Source organism: Aquarana catesbeiana, linkage group LG08 (assembly GCF_042186555.1).
Source record: "Aquarana catesbeiana isolate 2022-GZ linkage group LG08, ASM4218655v1, whole genome shotgun sequence".
Taxonomy (NCBI): Eukaryota; Metazoa; Chordata; class Amphibia; order Anura; family Ranidae; genus Aquarana; species Aquarana catesbeiana.
The window spans coordinates 297,329,356-297,351,921 of record NC_133331.1 but is presented as its reverse complement, the minus strand read 5'-3'; the positions used below and the strand labels follow the sequence as shown (position 1 = coordinate 297,351,921).

The window sequence follows — 22,566 nt, the reverse complement described above, 5'->3', positions numbered from 1 at the left end:
TGCAGTCACTATATCTGCTCTCCCCTGGAGCCTGCATTCACTATATCTGGTCTCCCCAGGCCTCTTCATTCACGATATCTTATCTCCCCAGGAGCCTGCATTCACAATATCTGGTCTCCCCAGGAGCTTGCATTCACTATATCTTATCTCCCCAGGAGCCCGCATTCACTATATCTGGTCTCCCCAGGACTCTCCCTTCACGATATCTTATCGGCCCAGGAGCCTGCAGTCACTATATCTGCTCTCCCCAGGAGCCTGCAGTCACTATATCTGCTCTCCCCAGGAGCCTGCAGTCACTATATCTGTTCTCCCCAGGAGCCTGCAGTCACTATATCTGCTCTCCCCTGGAGCCTGCATTCACTATATCTGGCCTCCCCAGGACTCTCCATTCACGATATCTTATCTCCCCAGGAGCCTGCAGTCACTATATCTGGTCTCCCTGGGAGCCTGCATTCACAATATCTGGTCTCCCCAGGAGCTTGCATTCACTATATCTTATCTCCCCAGGAGCCCGCATTTACTATATCTTATCTCCCCAGGAGCCCGCATTTACTATATCTGGTCTCCCCAGGACTCTCCCTTCACAATATCTTATCACCCCAGGAGCCTGCAGTCACTATATCTGGTCTCCCCAGGACCCTGCATTCACTATATCTGGTCTCCCCAGGAGTCTGCAGTCACTATATCTGCTCTCCCCAGGAGCCTGCACTCACTATATCTGATCTCCCCAGGAGCCTGCAATCACTATATCTGGTCTCCCCAGAACCCTGCACTCACTATATCTGCTCTCACCAGGAGCCTTCAGTCACTATATCTGCTCTCCCAAGGACTCTCCATTCACTATATCTGCTCTCCCCAGGATTCACTATTAAGGATGAGCTGAACACCCTTTCGGTTCGCACCAGAACTTGTGAACAGACCAAAACTTCCCAAGAACTTTAGAACCCCATTGAAGTCTATGGGACTCGAACGTTCAAAATCAAAAGTGCTCATTTTAAAGGCTAATATGCATGGTATTGTCCTAAAAAGTGTTTGGGGACCCGGGTCCTGCCCCAGGAGACATGTATCATTGCAAAAAAAAGTTTTAAAAACGGATGTTTTTTCGGGAGCAGTGATTTTAATAATGCTTAAAGTCAAACAATAAAAGTGTAATATTCCTTTAAATTTCGTAGCTGGGGGGTGTCTATAGTATGAAATTTTGGTTCGGGGTTCCCCTGTGGGGAATTCCCATGCCATTTTTATCAATGAACTTTTATGTGTATTGTCGGGAGACTCGGGACCGGCAATTCATTAATAGCCGCGAGTAGTTTTAAACTTTTTTTCCTTTGAAATGTCATTTTGCTGTCAGACAGTTCTAAACACGGGAAACATGCGCCCCTTTACAGGCATACTATAGACACCCCCCAGGTACGAAATTTAAAGGAATATTACACTTTTATTGTTTGACTTTAAGCATTATTAAAATCACTGCTCCCGAAAAAACGGCCGTTTTTAAAACTTTTTTTTGCATTGATCCATGTCCCCTGGAGCAGGACCCGGGTCCCCAAACACTTTTTATGACAATAACTTGCATATAAGCCTTTAAAATTAGCACTTTTGATTTCTCCCATGGACTTTTAAAGGGTGTTCCGCGGCATTCGAATTTGCCGCGAACACCCCAAATTATTCGCTGTTCGGCGAACTGGCGAACAGCCGATGTTCGAATAGAACATGAGTTTGGCTCGAACTCGAACCTCATCCCTATTCACTATACCTGGTCTCCCTAGAAGCCTGCACTCACTATATCTGCTCTCCCCAGGACTCTCCATTTACTATATCTGCTCTCCCCAGAAGCCTGCAGTCACTATATCTGGTCTCCTCAGGAGCCTGTAGTCACTATATTTGCTCTCCCCAGGAGCCTGCAGTCACTATATCTGCTCTCCCCAGGAGCCTGCACTCACTATATCTGCTCTACCCAGGAGCCTGCATTCACTATATCTAGTCTCCCCAGGAGCCTGCATTCACCACATCTGGTCTCCCCAGGACTCTCCATTCACAATGTCTTATCTCAAATGGAGCCTGTAGTCACTATATTTGGTCTCCTCAGGACTCTGCATTCACTATATCTGGTCTCCCCAGGAGTCTGCAGTCACTATATCTGTTCTCCCCAGGAGCCTGCAGTCACTATATCTGGTCTCCCCAGGACCCTGCAGTCACTATATCTGGTCACCCCAGGACCCTGCATTCTCTATATCTGCTCTCCCTTGGATCCTGCAGTCACTATATCTGTTCTCACCAGGAGCCTGCACTCACTATATCTGATCTCCCCAGGAGCCTGCAATCACTATATCTGGTCTCCCCAGAACCCTGAACTCACTATAGCTGATCTCCCCAGGACCCTGCAGTCACTATATCTGGTCTCCCTAGGAGCCTGCAGTCATTATTTCTGCTCTCCCTTCGATCCTGCAGTCAGTATATCTGTTCTCCCCAGGAGCCTGCAGTCATTATATCTGTTCTCCCCTGGAGCCAGCATACACTATATTTGGTCTCCCCAGGACTCTCCATTCACAATATCTTATCTCCCCAGGAGCCTGCAGTCACCATATCTGGTCTCCCCAGGAGCCTGCATTCACTATATCTGGTCTCCCCAGGAACTTGCATTCACTAAATCTCCCCAGGAGCCCGCATTCACTATATCTGGTCTCCCCAGGACTCCCCATTCATGATATCTTATCTTCCCAGGAGCCTGCAATCACTATATCTGTTCTCCCCAGGAGCCTGCAGTCACTATATCTGGTCTCCCAGGAGCCTGCAGTCACTATATCTGATCTCCCCAGGACTCTCCATTTACGATATCTTATCCCCCAGGAGCCTGCAGTCACTATATCTGGTCTCCCCGGGAGCCTGCACTCACTATATCTGGTCTCCCCAGGACTCTCCATTCACAATATCTTATCTCCCCAGGAGCCTGCAGTCACTATACCTGGTCTCCCCATTCACGATATCTTATCTCCCCAGGACCCTGCATTCACTATATCTGGTCTCCCCAGGAGTCTGCAGTCACTATATCTGCTCTCCCCTGGAGCCAGCATTCACTATATCTGGTCTCCCCCAGGACTCTCCATTCACAATATCTTATCTCCCAAGGAGCCTGCATTCACTATATCTGGTCTCCCCAGGAACTTGCATTCACCATATCTCCCCAGGAGCCTGCATTCACTATATCTGGTCTCCCCAGGACTCTCCATTCACAATATCTTATCTCCCCAGGAGCCTGCAGTCACTATATCTGGTCTCCCCAGGAGCCTGCATTCACTATATCTGGTTTCCCGGGAGCCTGCATTCACTATATCTGGTCTCCCCAGGACTCTCCATTCACAATGTCTTATCTCAAATGGAGCCTGTAGTCACTATATTTGGTCTCCCCAGGACCCTGCATTCACTATATCTGTTCTCCCCAGGAGCCTGCAGTCACTATATCTGGTCTCCCCAGGAGCCTGCAGTCACTATATCTGGTCTCCCCAGGACCCTGCAGTCACTATATCTGGTCTCCCCAGGAGCCTGCAGTCACTATATCTGGTCTCCCCAGGAGCCTGCAGTCAATATATCTACTCTCCCTTGGATCCTGCAGTCACTTTATCTGTTCTCACCAGGAGCCTGCACTCACTATATCTGATCTCCCCAGGAGCCTGCAATCACTATATCTGGTCTACCCAGAACCCTGAACTCACTATAGCTGATCTCCCCAGGACCCTGCAGTCACTATATCTGGTCTCCTTAAGAGCCTGCAGTCATTATATCTGCTCTCCCTTCGATCCTGCAGTCACTATATCTGTTCTCCCCAGGAGCCTGCAGTCACTATATCTGCTCTCCCCTGGAGCCAGCATTCACTATATCTGGTCTCCCCAGGACTCTCCATTCACAATATCTTATCTCCCCAGGAGCCTGCAGTCACCATATCTGGTCTCCCCAGGAGCCTGCATTCACTATATCTGGTCTCCCCAGGACTCTCCATTCACGATATCTTATCTCCCCAGGAGCCTGCATTCACTATATCTGCTCTCCCCGGGAGCCTGCACTCACTATATCTGGTCTCCCCAGGAGCTTGCATTCACTATATCTGGTCTCCCTTTGATCCTGCAGTCACTATATCTGTTCTCCCCAGGAGCCTGCAGTCACTATATCTGCTCTCCCCAGGAGCCCGCATTTACTATATCTGGTCTCCCCAGGACTCTCCATTCACAATGTCTTATCTCAAATGGAGCCTGTAGTCACTATATTTGGTCTCCCCAGGACCCTGCATTCACTATATCTGTTCTCCCCAGGAGCCTGCAGTCACTATATCTGGTCTCCCCAGGAGCCTGCAGTCACTATATCTGGTCTCCCCAGGACCCTGCAGTCACTATATCTGGTCTCCCCAGGAGCCTGCAGTCAATATATCTGCTCTCCCTTGGATCCTGCAGTCACTATATCTGCTATCCCCAGGAGCCTGCAGTCACTATATCTGCTCTCCCCTGGAGCCTGCATTTACTATATCTGGTCTCCCCAGGACCCTGCATTCTCTATATCTGCTCTCCCTTGGATCCTGCAGTCACTATATCTGTTCTCACCAGGAGCCTGCACTCACTATATCTGATCTCCCCAGGAGCCTGCAATCACTATATCTGGTCTCCCCAGAACCCTGAGCTCACTATAGCTGATCTCCCCAGGACCCTGCAGTCACTATACCTCGTCTCCCTAGGAGCCTGCAGTCATTATATCTGCTCTCCCTTCGATCCTGCAGTCACTATATCTGTTCTCCCCAGGAGCCTGCAGTCACTATATCTGCTCTCCCCTGGAGCCAGCATTCACTATATCTGGTTTCCCCAGGACTCTCCATTCACAATATCTTATCTCCCCAGGGGCCTGCAGTCACCATATCTGGTCTCCCCAGGAGCCTGCATTCACTATATCTGGTCTCCCCAGGAACTTGCATTCACTATATCTCCCCAGGAGCCTGCATTCACTATATCTGGTCTCCCCAGGACTCTCCCTTCACAATATCTTATCTCCCCAGGAGCCTGCAGTCACTATATCTGGTCTTCCCAGCAGCCTGCATTCACTATATCTGGTCTCCCCGGGAGCCTGCATTCACTAGATCTTATCTCCCCAGGAGCCTGCATTCAGTATATCTGGTCTCCCCAGGACGCTCCATTCACAATGTCTTATCTCAAATGGAGCCTGCAGTCACTATATTTGGTCTCCTCAGGACCCTGCATTCACTATATCTGTTCTCCCCAGGAGCCTGCAGTCACTATATCTGGTCTCCCCATGACCCTGCAGTCACTATATCTGGTCTCCCCATGACCCTGCAGTCACTATATCTGGTCTCCCCAGGACCCTGCAGTCACTATATCTGGTCTCCCCAGGACCCTGCAGTCACTATATCTGCTCTCCCCATGAGCCTGCAGTCACTATATCTGCTCTGCCTTGGATTCTGCAGTCACTATATCTGTTCTCCATAGGAGCCTGCATTCACTATATCTGGTCTTCCCAGTACTATACATTCACAATATCTCATCTCCCCAGGAGCCTGCAGTCACTATATCTGATCTCATAGGAATCTGCAAACACTATATTTGGTCTCCCCAGGAGACTGCAATCACTAGATCTGGTTTCCCACAGTACACAGAACATGGAAATGCAATCGTTTTAGTAATTATAAGCTGCTAAATACCTTTTCTCATCAGCAGTATATATATATATATTCTCCTATGAGGCTGCAGGTCCCCTGACCCTCTGTCTGGACAGTGCTGATTGCATGTGATCAGCACAAGGCCACTCTCCCAAGAAAAACAAAAAAAAAACTCTCTAGTAATACACACCAAACTGAGCATGTGCAGCTTGTCGTCAATACTCTATTCTATCAGTAGATGGATTGTGCTGGAATAATGTGAGAAGGATTTATCCTGCTGGTGCATATTACAGTCATTTTTAAATTAAAAGTTAAGTGTATGCAGTGCTAGAAGCATCACATTATAAAATAAAAGTCCATAGTGTTAAAACAGAGTTTTTTGTTCAGGGGAAATACTGGAACCACCCACGGTGCAGACAGAGGTGAACATGAGATTATCCTCCACCGAACATCAACACACCGGGCCTCTTACCAAGGGAAGTGGACCACTGAATTACAGGTGGTCAAACACGCATGATATGTGCTACGGAACCACTTCAATTGGATAATAGAAGGCTGGATCTTGTAGTCCCACTCAATGGTAATTCAAAGGTACATGCATAGGATAGAAGAAAGCAACTCCTCATGGTGTAGTATTTAAAACCAAGGTAAATTTATTTCTTACAAAAAGCCAGGGCACTCGCATTTTGAGAAAAAAAAAAAACAGGCATATCAAAAGCTGCAATTCGTCATGGATAGCAGATGTTTCCAACCACAAAGATGGCCGCAGTCGGCACGTTACAGTGTCGTGACGTCAGAGCTCCACCCTACGTGGCATTTCGTCCAAATAGGAATGTCGTCAGTCGTGTTACATTAACACAGTGATTTCCTATAATCCTCAACTCCATCTAGTGGCCACAATACAGTATTTGTCCCATAATTCCTCAAAAGAATAAAAATCGAAAAAAAAAAAAAAAAAGCACATTATGACCATGTCACGGTAACCGCACGGACATGGCGACTTGCTAACCAGGATGTGGTTCTGTGACTGGGGGGGTTGTAGTATGGGGGAATTTATACTGAGCAAGTAAGACTGGCTGTGATACATTTTCACAGCCCTCACCACCTCTGGCCACCACTAGAGGGAGACTCCACTCCAATCCAGCTGGCTGACCACACGCAGGCAGTCTAGCACTTAGCACACACTTCTAGGGTTCCTCCAGCTATCCTACAAGCCCGAGGCTCTAATTGGCTTGTAAAAGGTTGTCCACTGCGCCCAAACCCTCCCGCTTGTGATATTAGCGAATCGAAATTCGCCATCAGTTTCCCCTGGCTTCTCGTCCTGGCCAATCAGGGCAGGAGGCTGAAGATTTGGAACCTGGAAAGAAGACCATGGGGTTAATGTGGAAGCCATGGACAGCCAGGTTCCGAATTCATTATTTAACATAAATAAACTGAACATAAATTAACTGAAATAATAAAAAAGACTGAAATAGTCTCCACTCTAATTCATCCCAAAGGTGTTCTATGGGGTGGAGGTCGGGAGAGAGTTCCCTTCACTGGAACTAAGGGGCCAAGCCCAACCCCTGAAAAACAACCCCCCACCATAATCCCCCCTCCACCAAATGATTTGGACCAGTGCACAAAGCAAGGTCCATAAAAGACATGGATGAGCGAGTTTGGAGTGGAGGAACTTGACTGGCCAGCACAGAGTCCTGACCTCAACCTGACAGAACACCTATGGGAGGAATTAGAGCGGAGACTGCGAGCCAGGCCTTCTCGTCCAATACTTCAATGTAACCATACACTATATTACCAAAAGTATTGGGACACCTTCCTTTACATGCACATAAACTTTAATGGCATCCGTCTTAGTGGGTAGGGTTCAATATTGAGTTGGCCCACCCTTTGCAGCTATACCAGCTTCAACTCTTCTCCAACATCAGTGCCTGACCTCACAAATGCGCTTCTGGAAGAATGGTGAAACATTCCCATAGACACCCTCCTAAACCTTGTGGACAGCCTTCCAAGAAGAGTTGAAGCTGTTATAGCTGCAAAGGGCGGGGCCAACTCAATATTGAATCCTACGGACTAAGACTGGGATGCCATTAAAGTTCATGTGTGTGTAAAGGCAGGCCCAATACTTTTGGTAATATAGTGTATGTGTATGACTGATGACTGAATACTGGGAATAATGTATCTTTAATAACACAGAATTACACTATATCTACAATTATATACTTCTACAGATCACATCTCAGCTATTGGCAAAACTACCCGACTCTTCTATTACAGGTCACTAAAAGGAACTGACAATTATAGGAGATCACCATTTGCCACGGTTGGGCATATGCTCGTCACATTTGATGAACCACAAAATGTACTCAGCCAATGAGAGGTAATGACACCATTTTTATTTTTCTCCTGCTATCAATGGCCAACACCGTACAACACTTCATCCATGTCTTTGGTGATCTCTGATCTCCTTATCAACTGTTTCTTACATGATGAAGATCAGCCATGGAGTATATCTGAGGTGTATATCAGGGTGTGCTTCTTCCCCACATGTCCAGCAACATTCATATACAAGACATTTCCCGCACTCACTAATACACCTCGAGGGTTGTGTGGGACCCCTGATGTACAGGAAGACAGGACTTCAGTGAGGAACAATTCCCTCACTCAGGACAGGAAAGTGGCTTCTCCCTCATGTGAGTCCTCTGATGTCTGGAAAGATTGGACTTCAGTGTAAAACATTTCCCGCACTCAGGACAGGAAAATGGCTTCTCCGCCTTGTGAGACTTCAGATGTGTAGCAAGAAATGAATTTCTTTCAAAACATTTCCCACACTCAGAACAGCAATACGGCTTCTCCCCAGTGTGCAATTTCTGATGTCTGTGAAGATTGGACTTCTGTGAAAAACATTTCCCGCACTCAGGACAGGAAAATCGCTTCTCCGTCGTGTGAGATTTCAGATGTGTGACAAGAGCTGATTCTTTTAGAAAACATTTCCCACACTCAGAACAGAAAGCCTCGTGAGTCCTTTGATGTGCGTTAAGATGTGACTTCTGTGAAAAGCCTTTCCCGCATTTAGGACAGGAAAACGGCTTTTCTCCAATGTGAGTTCTTTGATGTGTGATAAGAACTGATTTCTGTGCGAAACATTTTCCACACTCAGGACAGGAATACGGCTTCTCCCCCGTGTGCAATTTCTGATGTGTGGAAAGATTGGACTTCATTGAAAAACATTTTCCACACTCAGCACAGGAATATGGCTTCTCCCCCGTGTGCAATCTCTGATGTGCTGAAACATGGCCCTTCTGAAAAAAACGTTTCCCGCACTCAGGACAGGAATACGGCTTCTCACCTGTGTGAAATCTTTTATGCTTCTTAAGATTGCCTTTTAACTTGAAACACTTCCCGCACTCAGCACATGAAAACGGCTTATCAGTTGGAAGGACGACACCATCCCTCACAGTCTGAGGTTCCTCAGGATAAGAGGAATACGATGGTCTGGCACCGTCCCTCACAGTCTGAGGTTCCTCAGGATAAGAGGAATACGATGGTCCGGCACCGTCCCTCACAGTCTGAGGTTCCTCAGGATAAGAGGAATACGATGGTCCGGCACCGTCCTTCACAGTCTGAGGTTCCTCAGGATACGGATTTTTTACAATGTGAGATCTTTGATGTTCGGAAAGATCGGACTTCCGTGAAAAGCATTCCCCGCACTCAGGACAGGAATACGGCTTTCCTCCAGTGTGAGATCTTTGATGTGCGTTAAGACTTGAAAACCGTGCAAAACATTTTCCACATTTAGGACAGGAATACGGCTTCTCCCCCGTGTGAGATCTTTGATGTGCAATAAGAACTGCTTTCTGTGCAAAAGATCTTCCACAATCAGGACAGCCAAATGGCTTCTCCCCCGTGTGAGATCTTTGATGTATGATAAGAACTGCTTTCTGTGCAAAACATTTTCCACAATCAGGACAGCAATATGGCTTCTCCCCTGTGTGAGATCTCCGATGTACGATATGATTTGAAAGGTTTATAAAACGTTTTCCGCACTCAGCACAGGAATACGGCTTCTCCCCCGTGTGAGATCTCTGATGTGTTAAAAGACTAGACTTCTGTGAAAAACATTTCCCGCACTCAGGACAGGAGAATGGCTTCTCTCCTGTGTGAGTTCTTCTATGCTTCTTAAGATTGCCTTTTAAATTGAAATACTTCCCACACTCAGGACAAGGAAAACCCTCATCTGATGGAAGGACGGCACTGTCCCTCACAGTCTGAGGTTCCTCAGGATAAGAGGAATACGATGGTACGGCACCGTCCCTCACAGTCCGAGGTTCCTCAGAATAAGATGGTCCGGCACTGTCCCTCACAGTCTGAGGTTCCTCAGAAAGAGAAGAATATGATGGTCCGTCACAGTCCCTCACAGTCTGAGGTTCCTCAGAATAAGAGGAATACGATGGTCCGGCACTGTCCCTCACAGTCTGAGGTTCCTCAGAATAAGAGGAATACGATGGTCCGGCACCATCCCTCATAGTCTGAGGTTCCTGAGAATAAGAGGAATACGATGGTCCACCAATGTCCCTCACAGTCTGAGGATCCTCAGGATAAGAGGAATACGATGGTCCGGCACCGTCCCTCACAGTCTGAGGTTCCTCAGAATAAGAGGAATACGATGGTCCGGCACTGTCCCTCACAGTCTGAGGTTCCTCAGAATAAGAGGAATACGATGGTCCATCTACACCTTGTGGTGCCACATCTGAGGTAGCCGGGTTTTCTCCTGGACTATTTCGCTTATGAGATCTCCAATGTCTGATAAGAAGTGATTTCCGTGCAAAACATTTCCCGCACTTAGGACAGGAAAAAGGCTTTGTGTGAACACTCTGATGTGATAAAAGATGGGACTTCTGTGTAAAACGTTTCCCGCACTCAGGGCAGGAATACGGCTTCTCACCGGTGTGAGTTCTTCTATGTACATTAAGATAGCCTTTCCATTTGAAACACTTCCCGCAGTCAGGACAAGGAAACACATCATCTGCTGGATGGATGGCACTGTCCCTCACAGTCTGAGGTTCCTCAGGATAAGAGGAATACGTTGGTCCGGCACTGTCCCTCACAGTCTGCGGTTCCTCAGGATAAGAGGAATACGATGGTCCGGCACTGTCCCTCACAGTCTGAGGTTCCTCAGGATAAGAGGAATATGATGGTCCGGCACCATCCCTGACAGTTTGAGATTCCTCAGGATAAGAGGAATACGATGGTCCGGCACTGTCCCTCATAGTCTGAGGTTCTACAGGATAAGAGGAATACAATGGTCCGGCACCATCCCTCACAGTCTGAGGTTCCTCAGGATAAGAGGAATACGATGGTCCGGCACCGTCCCTCACAGTTTGAGATTCCTCAGGATAAGAGGAATACGATGGTCCGGCACTGTCCCTCACAGTCTGAGGTTCCTCAAGATAAGAGGAATACGATGGTCCAGTTACACTATGTGGTGCCGGATGGACATCTGAGGTAGCCGGGTTTTCTCCTGGACTATTCTGCTTATGAGATCTCCAATGTTTGATAAGAAGTGATTTCTGTGCAAAACATTTCCCACACTTAGGACAGGAAAAAGGCTTCTCTCCCGTGTGAGATCTCTGATGTATTAAAAGATGGGACTTCTGTGTAAAACGTTTCCCGCACTCAGGGCAGGAATACGGCTTCTCACCTGTGTGAGTTCTTCTATGTACATTAAGATTGCCTTTCCAATTGAAACACTTTCCACACTCAGGACAAGGAAACACATCATCATCTGTTGGAAGGATGGCACTGGCCCTCACAGTCTGAGGTTCCTCAGGATAAGAGGAATACGATGGTCCATCTACACTGTGTGGTGCCGGATGGACATTTGAGGTAGCTGGGTTTTCTCCTGAACTATACTGTGGGATGTCCTCATCTTCTACTTTACAGTCTGCAGACAAAGTGAGACAATCCTCTGAGGTTTTCCTCATCTCCCGTCCATCTACTAAAATAGAAATAAAAAGATTATTACGAGACATGAGCCGATTGGTTCCCCTAAAACAGGACTCCGCCCACATCAAGCAGCTTTGTCTCTGAGGATCTTACAATTCCCCCCTCAAGGTAACTAGTAAATGGGTCCTCTGATCTCCTACCAATTCATTTCTTTATTCATGGACCTTAGTCAGAGAGTGAGGAAACTACGAGAAGTGTCTTTTATAGGCTCAAGAGTCAAATGGTGAGCATACCACTCAATCATGTTTAAACAATCTTGACCTTTATGCTTCACAAATATATGATGTTACCATACCATGAATTCGTTCTAAGATGTTTTGTTTTCTTTGTAAATGTATAGATAACCACTCATCTTACCACCAGCCCCTGAAGAAGAGGTCTCAACCAAATTTTAAAGCTCGAAACGCGTTGGACCCGTGCGGGTTAGACTTCAGTCTGTATAGTTGATGTGGTGTTTTATGTTTACCATTGCCTCCTCACAAGCATATTGCTATTGTCCCCACCTTTTTTGTAGCATCCTCTAGTTCTAATTCAGCATCTATATGTTTTTTTGTTATGATCTTAATTTTTGATATTAAATAAATTATACATGTTTTTGATATATTGTTTGAAGACTTTTGCCTTATAAAGTCCCATCAGAGGAAAACCATGTTATAGTATATAGTCTTATAGAAATGTGGCCAATTTGTCTTCTTCCACAAGGCCATCGTCACTATCCTCATTCGTCTTTTATAGGAGTGACAGTGATGAGGGGATTATAGGACGAGTGTCCCCACCCCCTCTATCACTCATCGCCATCTTCCCAACACAAGAAGTCCTGCACTTCCTTATTTAGTCCATGATTTAGTCATGAATAACAGCGGGGCTGAGCCCCACCAGAGGTCAGAGAGTGAGGATGGGGGGAGAACAACCAAGATGAAGACTGGACTGATCCTGAAGACCACCATCATTGGGTTATTGACTCCTCCCTCATTATCACTTTCTGTTTAAGGGTCCAAAGTTGGAGGATGTTATCACATTATTATCAACATGTAAAAGTCTGTGCTCCAATCAAATCACCAGATATAAAATATCCAGCTGGTAGGAAATGGGTGTAACAAAAGAGAATACATATTATGTGTATATATAGCAGTGGGTGGAGGGGAGAGAGCAGAAGTCAGGAGTATGTAATGTACAACATAGAGTACATAGTGCAGGGGTCAGGAGTATGTAATGTACAACATAGAGTATATAGTGCAGGGGTCAGGAGTATGTAACATGCAATATATACTTACTGTATATAGTGTAATGGTCAGGAGTACTCATAATATCGGTATTCAATAATCAGTGGAAGCTGAAATGTTTACCGGAAACAAGTTGCAGAGGTCCCACACCGCTGCCTCCTATCTCCTGAGACTGCACTCAGTGACTTGGGTCTGAGACTATACAGACATATCCCTCCACCCGGCACAGACAGCAAATAACAGAGCAAGTAACCCCGGGAGAATTGTTCTGTCAGATCTTGTCATACCCGGGTATGGGGCAGAAGACCCAAGGTACATACCTGCATCAATGGGCTCCTTCTGAAGATTTGGTCTGTCAGAGAAGAGACACAGAGCGGACATTTGCGTCAGCAGCTCCGGCCATCCGGCCACCCAGCCTGCCAGGACTCATCCCTGGCCTCCCGAGCAGTATTGAACAGGGACCCCAGAGCAACGTGTTTCCAGGAACAGGACCACCCCGGACCTCACACACCTCTCCTCATCCCCCAGTTCCCCCTTCGCGCCGTCTGCAGCCATCCGGACGCCACGACTCTAGCCGGCAGCCTCTCAGAACAGCGCCACAGGATAGACCGCGGCTCCGGCCTAGCCCCGGCCCAGGGCGGGCCTGCCGCTTCACCCACGATCGGCAGGTCCGCGCACTTACCATCACTGGACTTAACCCACCTATCAGACGGGACCGTAGCCTCTCCGGGAAGCCAATGAGCAGCTAGACAGCCCGCGGCTCGGGCCTAGACGGCGGCCATCTTGGTGCACCCAGACGCGGCCTAGCACTCCACCGGCCACCCGGAACTCATCCCCGGACTTCCCCAGCTACATTGATCCGGGACCTGGGTCCCACTTCACCCCCAACTCAGCTCAGCTCTCCGGGGCACCAACCGCAGCTGCCGTCCGGTCCCCTCTTCTCTAGCCAGCTAGACACAGGGGACAGACCGCGGCTGCAGCCTAGCTACGGCTGCGCCGGCCTACCTCCTCAGCTTATCCCCACTTCTGCTTCAGTGGGCCAGTGTGCCAGTACTGGTAAGTAGTGGCCTAGGTTTACCCTAGCGCCCTCTCCTTCCATTCCTCACAGACTCCCTACCCCCCATCTTCCCCCTCTCTCTCTCTCCTCATCTCTGGCCCATCCCCGGTCAGGTAAGTACCTCGGGGCACCACCCCCTAGAAGTTGATCCAGGGTCCTAGGTCCGATCGCCTCCGGGGGTCAGGAAGGAATTTTTTCCTCGGCTGCAGCAATTGGCCAGCTCAGCTAGGAGTTTTTCGCCTTTCTCTGGATCAACGGAAGGGCGGGTAGGTCAGCAGGGCCCCCCTCCAGCTCCTGAACCATCGCACCATCAAAAACACCACTCCTTCCTCAGCGACACCCCTCAGGACCATCATCTTCGCAGCAACCTCATCGTCGTTACATCAGTAGCATCATCATAACAGCCTACCAACAGCAACTTTTGTTTCTCACCATGTGCATCTTCAAATACTCAGCGGACGCTCTCTACAGGCTAAAGAAATACCACCTCAACATTACGAACCACTATTCAAAAAATACTGCGAAAAGAACAATTACTAAAGGACCAACATACAATCAACCATCGAACAAAGGAAGACACCAATTCAACCACAACAATTGGTGGCATGCGCCTTGATCAACACCAGATCTGGAGTCAAGCACAGACTAGAAGTCCACGACTTCATCACCCAAAACAACATAGATTGCCTCTTCATCACAGAAAGCTGTCTAACACCCGACTGTAATGCCATCCTAACTGAATTGGTGCCTGAGAACTACAGTATCCTAATTGAGCATAGAATAGGAAAAAAAAGGAGGAGGCCTAGCAGTGATCTTCAAATCCCACCTTACGCTCATTAAACCAACTCCACAGAACGTAGTGCCTTTCATGGAGACACTCACCCTACATCTTCAAACAACACCCCAAGACACCATTCACATACCACCATGCTACAGACCACCAGGACCGAAGACTAAATCTCATTACACCTTTCACCGAATTAATTTCAATCCACACCCTGAAAACCAAAAACCTTCTGGTACTTGGGGATTTTAACCTCTGGGCAAACTCTACCCAAGACCCCATCGCCACCGCCTGCATCAACCAACTGGAAGAACTAGGTCTTCAGCAACTGATCAATACTCCCACGCATGGTTCAGGACACAGTCTGGACCTCATCTTCAAGCAAAATATGGACATCAACATATCCGACAACAAACCACTACCATGGACGGACCACCATGCCATCAAATTCAAAATTGCCACCAACACCACCCTCCAAAAACCGAAACGCGCAATAACAACACACTGGACCAGATCTCAGAAGAAACTACACTCCGAACTCTTCAAAACCACATTATCAAACAAAATAGCAATGCTAAATTTAAACCACTCGACGGAACAAACACTAAACTCCTTTAACAAGGCATTACTACAAACAGTAGACTCAGTGGCTCCGAAACGTAGAACACTCTACCGCAAAAAAAAAAACTCTGGATGGTTTAATGGCACTCTTACTCTACTGAAGCAGGAATGCAGAAGAGCTGAAAGAGTGTGGAGAAGAAATCCTACAAAGGAAAACCACACAAACTACAAAGCGCTCACTAAGAAATATCACCAAACAACCTTCAAAGCAAAAAAATAACATTTCTCAAACACCATCTCAACAGCCTTAAACCACCCTCGGGAATTTTTCAAAATAGTCTCTCAGACTATGAACTCCACCTGCCTAGAGCCCCCAGCAAACGAAACTCAAGAATTCTGCAATGAGTTATCAGATTTTTTTCATCGACAAAATCGACAACATTCGGAAAACAATTCAACAGAAGAAAACAACCAACCTCATTCAACCTAAGCAAAGAGAGGGAATCGATACGAACTTCGCACAATCACCAAATTTTTCACTGATCCCAATCACGACTGACACCACCAAAAACATCAGCAGAAGCCTCAGACAGCACATCACCAAATGACATCATTCCCACAAAACTCCTGAAAGAAAGTTCCGACATCTTGGCTCCTACTCTAACACATCTTATAAATCAGTCGTTCAAAGAAGGGATTGTTCCGATTGCCCTGAAGCAAGGCCCCCGTCAAACCCCTCCTTTAAAAACCTAACCTCGACCCTAAAGACCCTAACCACCACAGACTGATAACAAGCCTTAACACCATCTCCAAGATCATGGAGAAAGCAGTAGTACAACAGCTACAACTCCACTTGGACACACACAAACTCTTGGACCCACTGCAATCAGGCTTCCACCCAGGCCATGGCACAGAAACGGCACTTCTCAAAATATGGGACGACGCCATAGAAGCAGCAGATGACCGAGAATCATGTCTTCTGGTACTGCTGGACCTCAGCGCAGCGTTCGACACAGTGGACCACAATACCCTACTCAACCTCCTCACAGAAGTAGGAGTCACAGATTCTACCATGGTTCGCATCATTACTAAGAAATCGTTCACAGACAGTGAAACTAGGAGACTTCACCTCTGAAACCCGCGCAATCTCTTATGGAGTCCCTCAAGTTTCACCTTTGTCACCCGTGCTCTTCAACATCTACATCCGTCCGCTCCTCAAAATCAGAAAATCAAACCTCTGCTTTCATTCATACGCTGACGACACACTTTCGCATCACCGGACAAAAAGACCAATATCAGCGACTAGAAAAATGCCTCTCACTGATAGACGACTGGATGACCACTAGCTCCCTCAAACTCAACAGATCCAAAACAGAGCTGCTGCTCCTCCACGCAAACCGTAATACAGGAAAGCGGAACTTTTTAGGTTATTGTTCCCTAGTCCGGCGCAGCCACTCCCTTCTACCAGTTTGAGTCAGGTGTCGGTGCACAATTCGCTTACGCAAATCCATGCCTTGTTAAATACACTTTCCACTTCCATGTCTCAGATGCAAGACAGGATGGAGGTGGTGGAAGCACATGCGGCCAGAGCGCAGGCGTTACCTGTGCCCCCAGCTCCAGTCCTTCCCAGTGCTCCCACAGGTAATGTTGCCATTTCCTTGCCCGTGGCAGCTCCATCTCCTTTAGCGACATTTCCGTCGGTATCTCCGGCTCATTTCATTCCTGCTAACTTAAAGAAATACATATTGGAAGGGAAGGACTTGAATCTGGCCTCCCTACTGATAGCTTCGCAAGATATGACGGAAAATAAGTCTCTTATGCTTGCGGTGAAGTGTCGGTTGTGCTGAAGACCAAAGATCCCAGGCTCAACCGCAAGCTTAGTTTGGCAGAATTCGTGCTAGCATTCGGCATCCTCCGGGATATCATTTGTGCAGTCAGTCCAGACAGGAGGGTAGAGTTTGATTTGTATCTGCACAAAGTAGTGGATCTGGCGCACAAGTACGGAGGGTGCATTTTCTATGATTATCACCGGTCTTTCTCGGCCAAAGTGGCAGCCACTTGGGCTCAGTTCCAGGTGGTTATGTGTTGGAGCAATGTGGACATGAAACTTTTCTGCAGGCACTTTGCCAACCAGAAGTCCCCGGTTCGCAGCACTTGCCAGTCCTCTGCGCATACTTCCGCTTGGTGTCCTATATTTGAGGCCCCGGGTCCATCAGGGGTTAGCAAGCAGGGGGCTGGTGTGTCCTCCACAGGACCTTCCGGCCAGGTGGACAAGTTAGGTAGGCCTATCCATTTCTTAGGCAAATTGCAGGTGTGCAACAATTTCAATCATTCTGGCTAGTTATAATCAGTGTAGGCTCCTGCGTTTGTTCCAATTGCTTTCGGGCTTATCCCAAGTCTTCCTGTTTGGTCAAACCCTTTAGTTCAGCATGACTTAGCCAAGTCAATGTTTCTGCTTTAAGGGTTTATCTAGAGGGTCACCCATCCCCTGATGTCAGGCAATTCCTGTTAGATGGTTTCACTCTTGGGTTCCACACAGGGTTGATCACGCTGCCTACCGAAACCTTTGAATGTAGGAATCTTTTGTCTGCAGACCACCATGCTTCGCTAGTAGACGACTTGTTGGAAATAGAGGTGGACAAAGGGTTTGTAATTGGGCCATTCAGGTCATCACCATTTGGCATGTGGAGGGTCAGCCCCATTGGTGCTGTGTGCTGAAAGTTTTCCAATAAACATCGTCTCATTTATGATTTGTCCGCACCTCATTTTTCACACGTTCCGAGCCTCAATTCACCGATTCCCTCAGAGGAATTTTCATTGAAATATTCTTCTGTGGATTCAGCCATACAGCTTATTCTTCAGTTGGGCAGGGGGGGCTTGGTTGTCCTAAGCTGACATTGCCGATACGTTCAAGTTACTGCCTATCAGTCCTGCGCTTTGGCAATGGCACGGCAGCATATGGCGGGGTCGTTACTACTTTGCCACCAAATTAACCTTTGGATCAAAGAGCAGTCCCTGCTTGTTCGACATTTTTTCCCAGGCTCTCCATTGGATCCAAGGTTGTCTTGGGGTGGTGCACTACCTTGACGATTTTTTGCTCGTAGAGGACTCTGGCCGGTCACCCAGGGTGTTTGCAGTGTCTCACGGAACTGTTTGCCGAATTAAATGTGCCACTGGCGGTTCACAAGGTGGAAGGTCCTGCCAATATGATCAATTTTTTTAGGTATCACGCTTGATTCCGATCGCATGATTGCAAGTTTGCCCAAAGGCGAAGTTGGACAGAATTCGTATGACAATCCATGCATTTGTCCGGTCCCCAGTCTGCTCAAAGATGGAGTTGCAGTCACTCTTGGGCATGCCAAATCACGCGATGAGGATCATTCCACAGGGTAGGGCATTTGTCTCCAGATTGTTGGCCCTTTTTCCCCTTTTTTCAGGATGTTGACGCATGTGTCAGCTTTGAAGCTGACGCACGCGCTGACTTGGTCATGTGGGACCAGTTCCTGCGGGACTGGAATGGCATTTCGTTGCTCATTCCTCAGCCTACCAGCACATCACCACGGGTTTTCAGCCATATGCGGGGCTGAATGGCTGGCTAGCCATTGGCCCCGGGAAGTTTTCCATTTGCCTAAGTTTTCGCAGACTTCAGCGTTGTTTGAAGTCTACCCAATTGTGGCGGCAGCTGTCACTTGGGGGCCAGACTGGGCAGGAAGTTCTGTCATTTTCTTTACTGACAATCTGGCCAACATCATCAGCAAAGGCAGGTCGGGGTCAATGGTTATCACGTCCTTCATGCGCAGGTTGACTTGACTTGGTTAGGTTTGACTCACAGGTTCCATTTTCAGGGGGAATTTATCAGTGGGGATTTCAACGGGGGGGGGGGGGTCGATGAATTATCTCGTTTTAAATTCGATCGTTTTTTCTTGCAGCACACGGAAGCGGAGCGGGCGGGCAAGCCGGTTCCTCCATTTTCCCTGCTCATTGTGGACTGACAAGGTTCTGGACGCAAGCGATCGGTTTGGCCAACGTATCTTTATCCAGCAACGCGTTTAAAGCGGGTTGGATGAAATTTCACAGATTTTTGAGGCTTCATCCTTCTAGCTGTTCGTGGGACATCACGTTCGTGGCATTTGCCGTCTCTTGCCACAGCGAGTTGGCTTTGTTCGCTAGTACCATTAAGTTATATCTTCCAGGCGTACAGCACTTCAAGACCCTGCAAGACCCTTCTAGTCCGTCAATTTTTGCTGCTCACCCTCTGAAGGCCTTGTTGAGGGGTATTCTGAAGTCACAGGGCCAAGTGCAGGCTTCTAGACCGCCTGTTGCTGGCCAGATGGTCCGGGATATTTCGGATTTCGCTGTCATCATCCCCTTTTGGTAGAGGTCCCAGTTTGGTGCTCAAGGCAGCCATATGCTTAAGTTTCTTTGGCTTCCTCAGACCAGGGGTGGTTTCTCGGGTCAGTCGTCATGCACCTTTCATGTCCAAAGGCAGTCTCAGCAGGTGTGCTGATCATTTCGCCCTGCAGCTTAACAACAACAAAACTAAACAGGTGGACCAGGGCTTCGTGGTCAAGTTTTACAGCACCAACAGCAGGTGGTGTCCGCTCGAGGTACTTGACTCACTTTCTAGGTTTCTGGCCACATACCCGCTGGACAGCCCTTTGTTGCCATTTCCCTCAGATCCTCTAAATTCCAAACAGTTCATGGCTCATGTTAGGATCCGGATCGCGAAATTAGGTTTGAACTCAAAACTGTTTACCGGCCATTTCTTTAGGATCAGGGTGGCATCTACGGCTTCTAAACAGGGGGTGCCTCCTTTCATCATTAAGCATATGGGACGATGGAGGTCCTCCTGTTTTAGCAGGTACATTTCAGAACCCCATACGGAGGTTATCAGGGCATTCACCTCTTTGTTGGATTGATCTTTGCCATCTTATTTCCATTAAAAGCTTTCTGTTTCACACCTACTCATGTGTCTTTTGCCCTCTTTTCAGGTATACCGACCAGGTCTTGGTGAGTTATTGCTTGTTGGTCCAGGAGGACTCTGACTGCAAATAAATTATGTCTGCAGCACAGAGAAAGAAGATTATCTGAGAGAAATACAGGAATACAGGACGGGGAACACAACTCAGGAAAGTGACCAGGGGATTACAGGCTGATATCACCCAGTCCTCACCCTACTCTGGACCAATCAGTGAGCAGTATGGGTGGAGGAATGTATTTAGTGTTAATGACCCACCTGTGCTGATCTCTGTAGGAGTGTCCTCCTCTTTAAATGTCCCCGTTATTCCATCCTCCTCCATAGACTGCTGATCATCCCTCACATACATCTCCTCTTCTTCTGATTTAACCTCAAATTCTATATCGATTGGATCTCCACTCTAAATCAAGAAAATGAGAGAAAATATCATCTGTAAAATATAAGCTTTGTGACATAACATAAGAAATACAGAATACTTTTTTGATCCCACAGGAAAATTGGGAAATCCAAACATTATCTTCACCAGTCTAGTCGTTCCGTCCCACCAACCTTAAAACAGTGAGGGATGGTGTGATCTTCCTGTGTGGAATCCCGGGAATACAGAGGACGGGGACATCTCTCTGGTGGGTTCCTGGTATTAGGTGGCTCCATCATATCCTTGTATCCTTCAGAAAATTCCTCCATCACTCCATACTCCTCATCCTCCTCTTTAAACTCTTCTTTAACAATAATATTATAATCCCTGAGGTTTCCACTCTAAGTATATAATAAGACATTCATTGTAACAAACATGTTTGTGTGTAAATCATAACTACCAATAATTGTTCCTCATCTACCTGATGATGGTGAGGGATTGTGTGATCTTCCTGTGTGGAATCCCGGGAATACAGAGGATGGGGACATCTCTCTGGTGGGTCGCTGTAGCTGGATGACTCCACCATGGTGTCCTGGTACAGATCTTTGTGTATTTCCTCCATTGCCCCATCCTCATCATCCTCCTCTTTTATCTCTTCTTTAATTTCAACTTTAGGATCTCTCAGGTTTCCACTCTGAATATATAATAAAAATGACATCAATTGTAACAATGCAGATAATGTACAGATCCTAATGATACTATCAGTGATTGTTCCTCATCTACCTGATGATGGTGAGGGATGGTGTGACCTTCCTGTGTGGAATCCCGGGAATACAGAGGACGGGGACATCTCTCTGGTGGGTTCCTGGTATTAGGTGGCTCCATCATATCCTTGTGTCCTTCTGAAAACTCCTCCATCACTCCATACTCTTCATCCTCCTTTTTAATCTCTTCTTTAACATCAATATTATCATCCCCAAGGTTTCCACTCTCAAAGATCTAATAAAACATTCATTGTAACAAACACTGTGTAATAATCAGAACTACCAATAAATGTTCCTCATCTACCTGATGATGGTGGGGGATGGTGTGATCTTCCTGTGTGGAATCCCGGGAATACAGAGGACGGGGACATCTCTCTGGTGGGTTTCTGTAGCTGGATGACTCCACCATGGTGTCCTGGTACAGATCTTTCTGTTCTTTTGGAATCTCAGACTCCGTCACTCCATCCTCATCATCCTCCTTATTTAGATCAACTTTAGAATCTTTCAGGTTTCCACTCTGAATATATAATAAAAATGACATCAATGGTAACAATGCAGATAATGTACAGATCCTAATGATACTATCAGTGATTGTTCCTCATCTACCTGATGATGGTGAGGGATGGTGTGACCTTCCTGTGTGGAATCCCGGGAATACAGAGGACGGGGACATCTCTCTGGTGGGTTCCCATTACTGGATCCATCTGTAGGAAACACACACACTGACTGAATACATTGTTTCTATGTGTTTATCAGATGATGGGGGATCTAGGTGGACCCTCCGTACTGCTCTCTCCTTTACAATAAAGTCTCCTCTTACCCGGTGATGTGAGGGGCGGCTGATTGTCCATCATGACGTCCTTGTAGAGATCCTTGTGTCCTTCTAAATACTCCCACTCCTCCATGGAGAAATAGACAGCGATATCCTGGCACCTTATAGGAACCTGACACACACAATGATACGGTCACCATAAAGACACATGGATAGGGGGAGAGCAGTTGCTGCACAGGTAGACAGTAGGGGGAGAGCAGTTGCTGCACAGGGAGGTAGTAGGGGAGAGCAGTTGCTGTACAGGGAGATAGTAGGGGAGAGCAGTTGCTGCACAAGGAGATAGTAGGGGGAGAGCAGTTGCTACAGGGGGAGACAGTAGGGGGAAAGCAGTTGCTGCACGGGGAGACAGTAGGGGG

The 22,566-nt window shown here is 47.4% G+C and overlaps 1 protein-coding gene across 1 annotated transcript; it reads right to left on the bottom strand.

The window, feature by feature from the left end:
* Positions 1-7,338: 7,338 nt before the first annotated feature.
* On the bottom strand, positions 7,339-21,670 carry LOC141106835 (uncharacterized). The gene is made up of 5 exons (XM_073597765.1): positions 21,398-21,670; positions 21,096-21,308; positions 20,809-21,015; positions 20,518-20,659; positions 7,339-11,648 (listed from the first exon to the last, which is right to left on the bottom strand). The coding sequence occupies exons 1-5, from the start codon at positions 21,530-21,532 to the stop codon at positions 8,311-8,313; spliced, it is 4,035 nt and encodes a 1,344-aa protein (XP_073453866.1). The 5' UTR covers positions 21,533-21,670; the 3' UTR covers positions 7,339-8,310.
* Between the last annotated feature and the right edge of the window lie 896 nt (positions 21,671-22,566).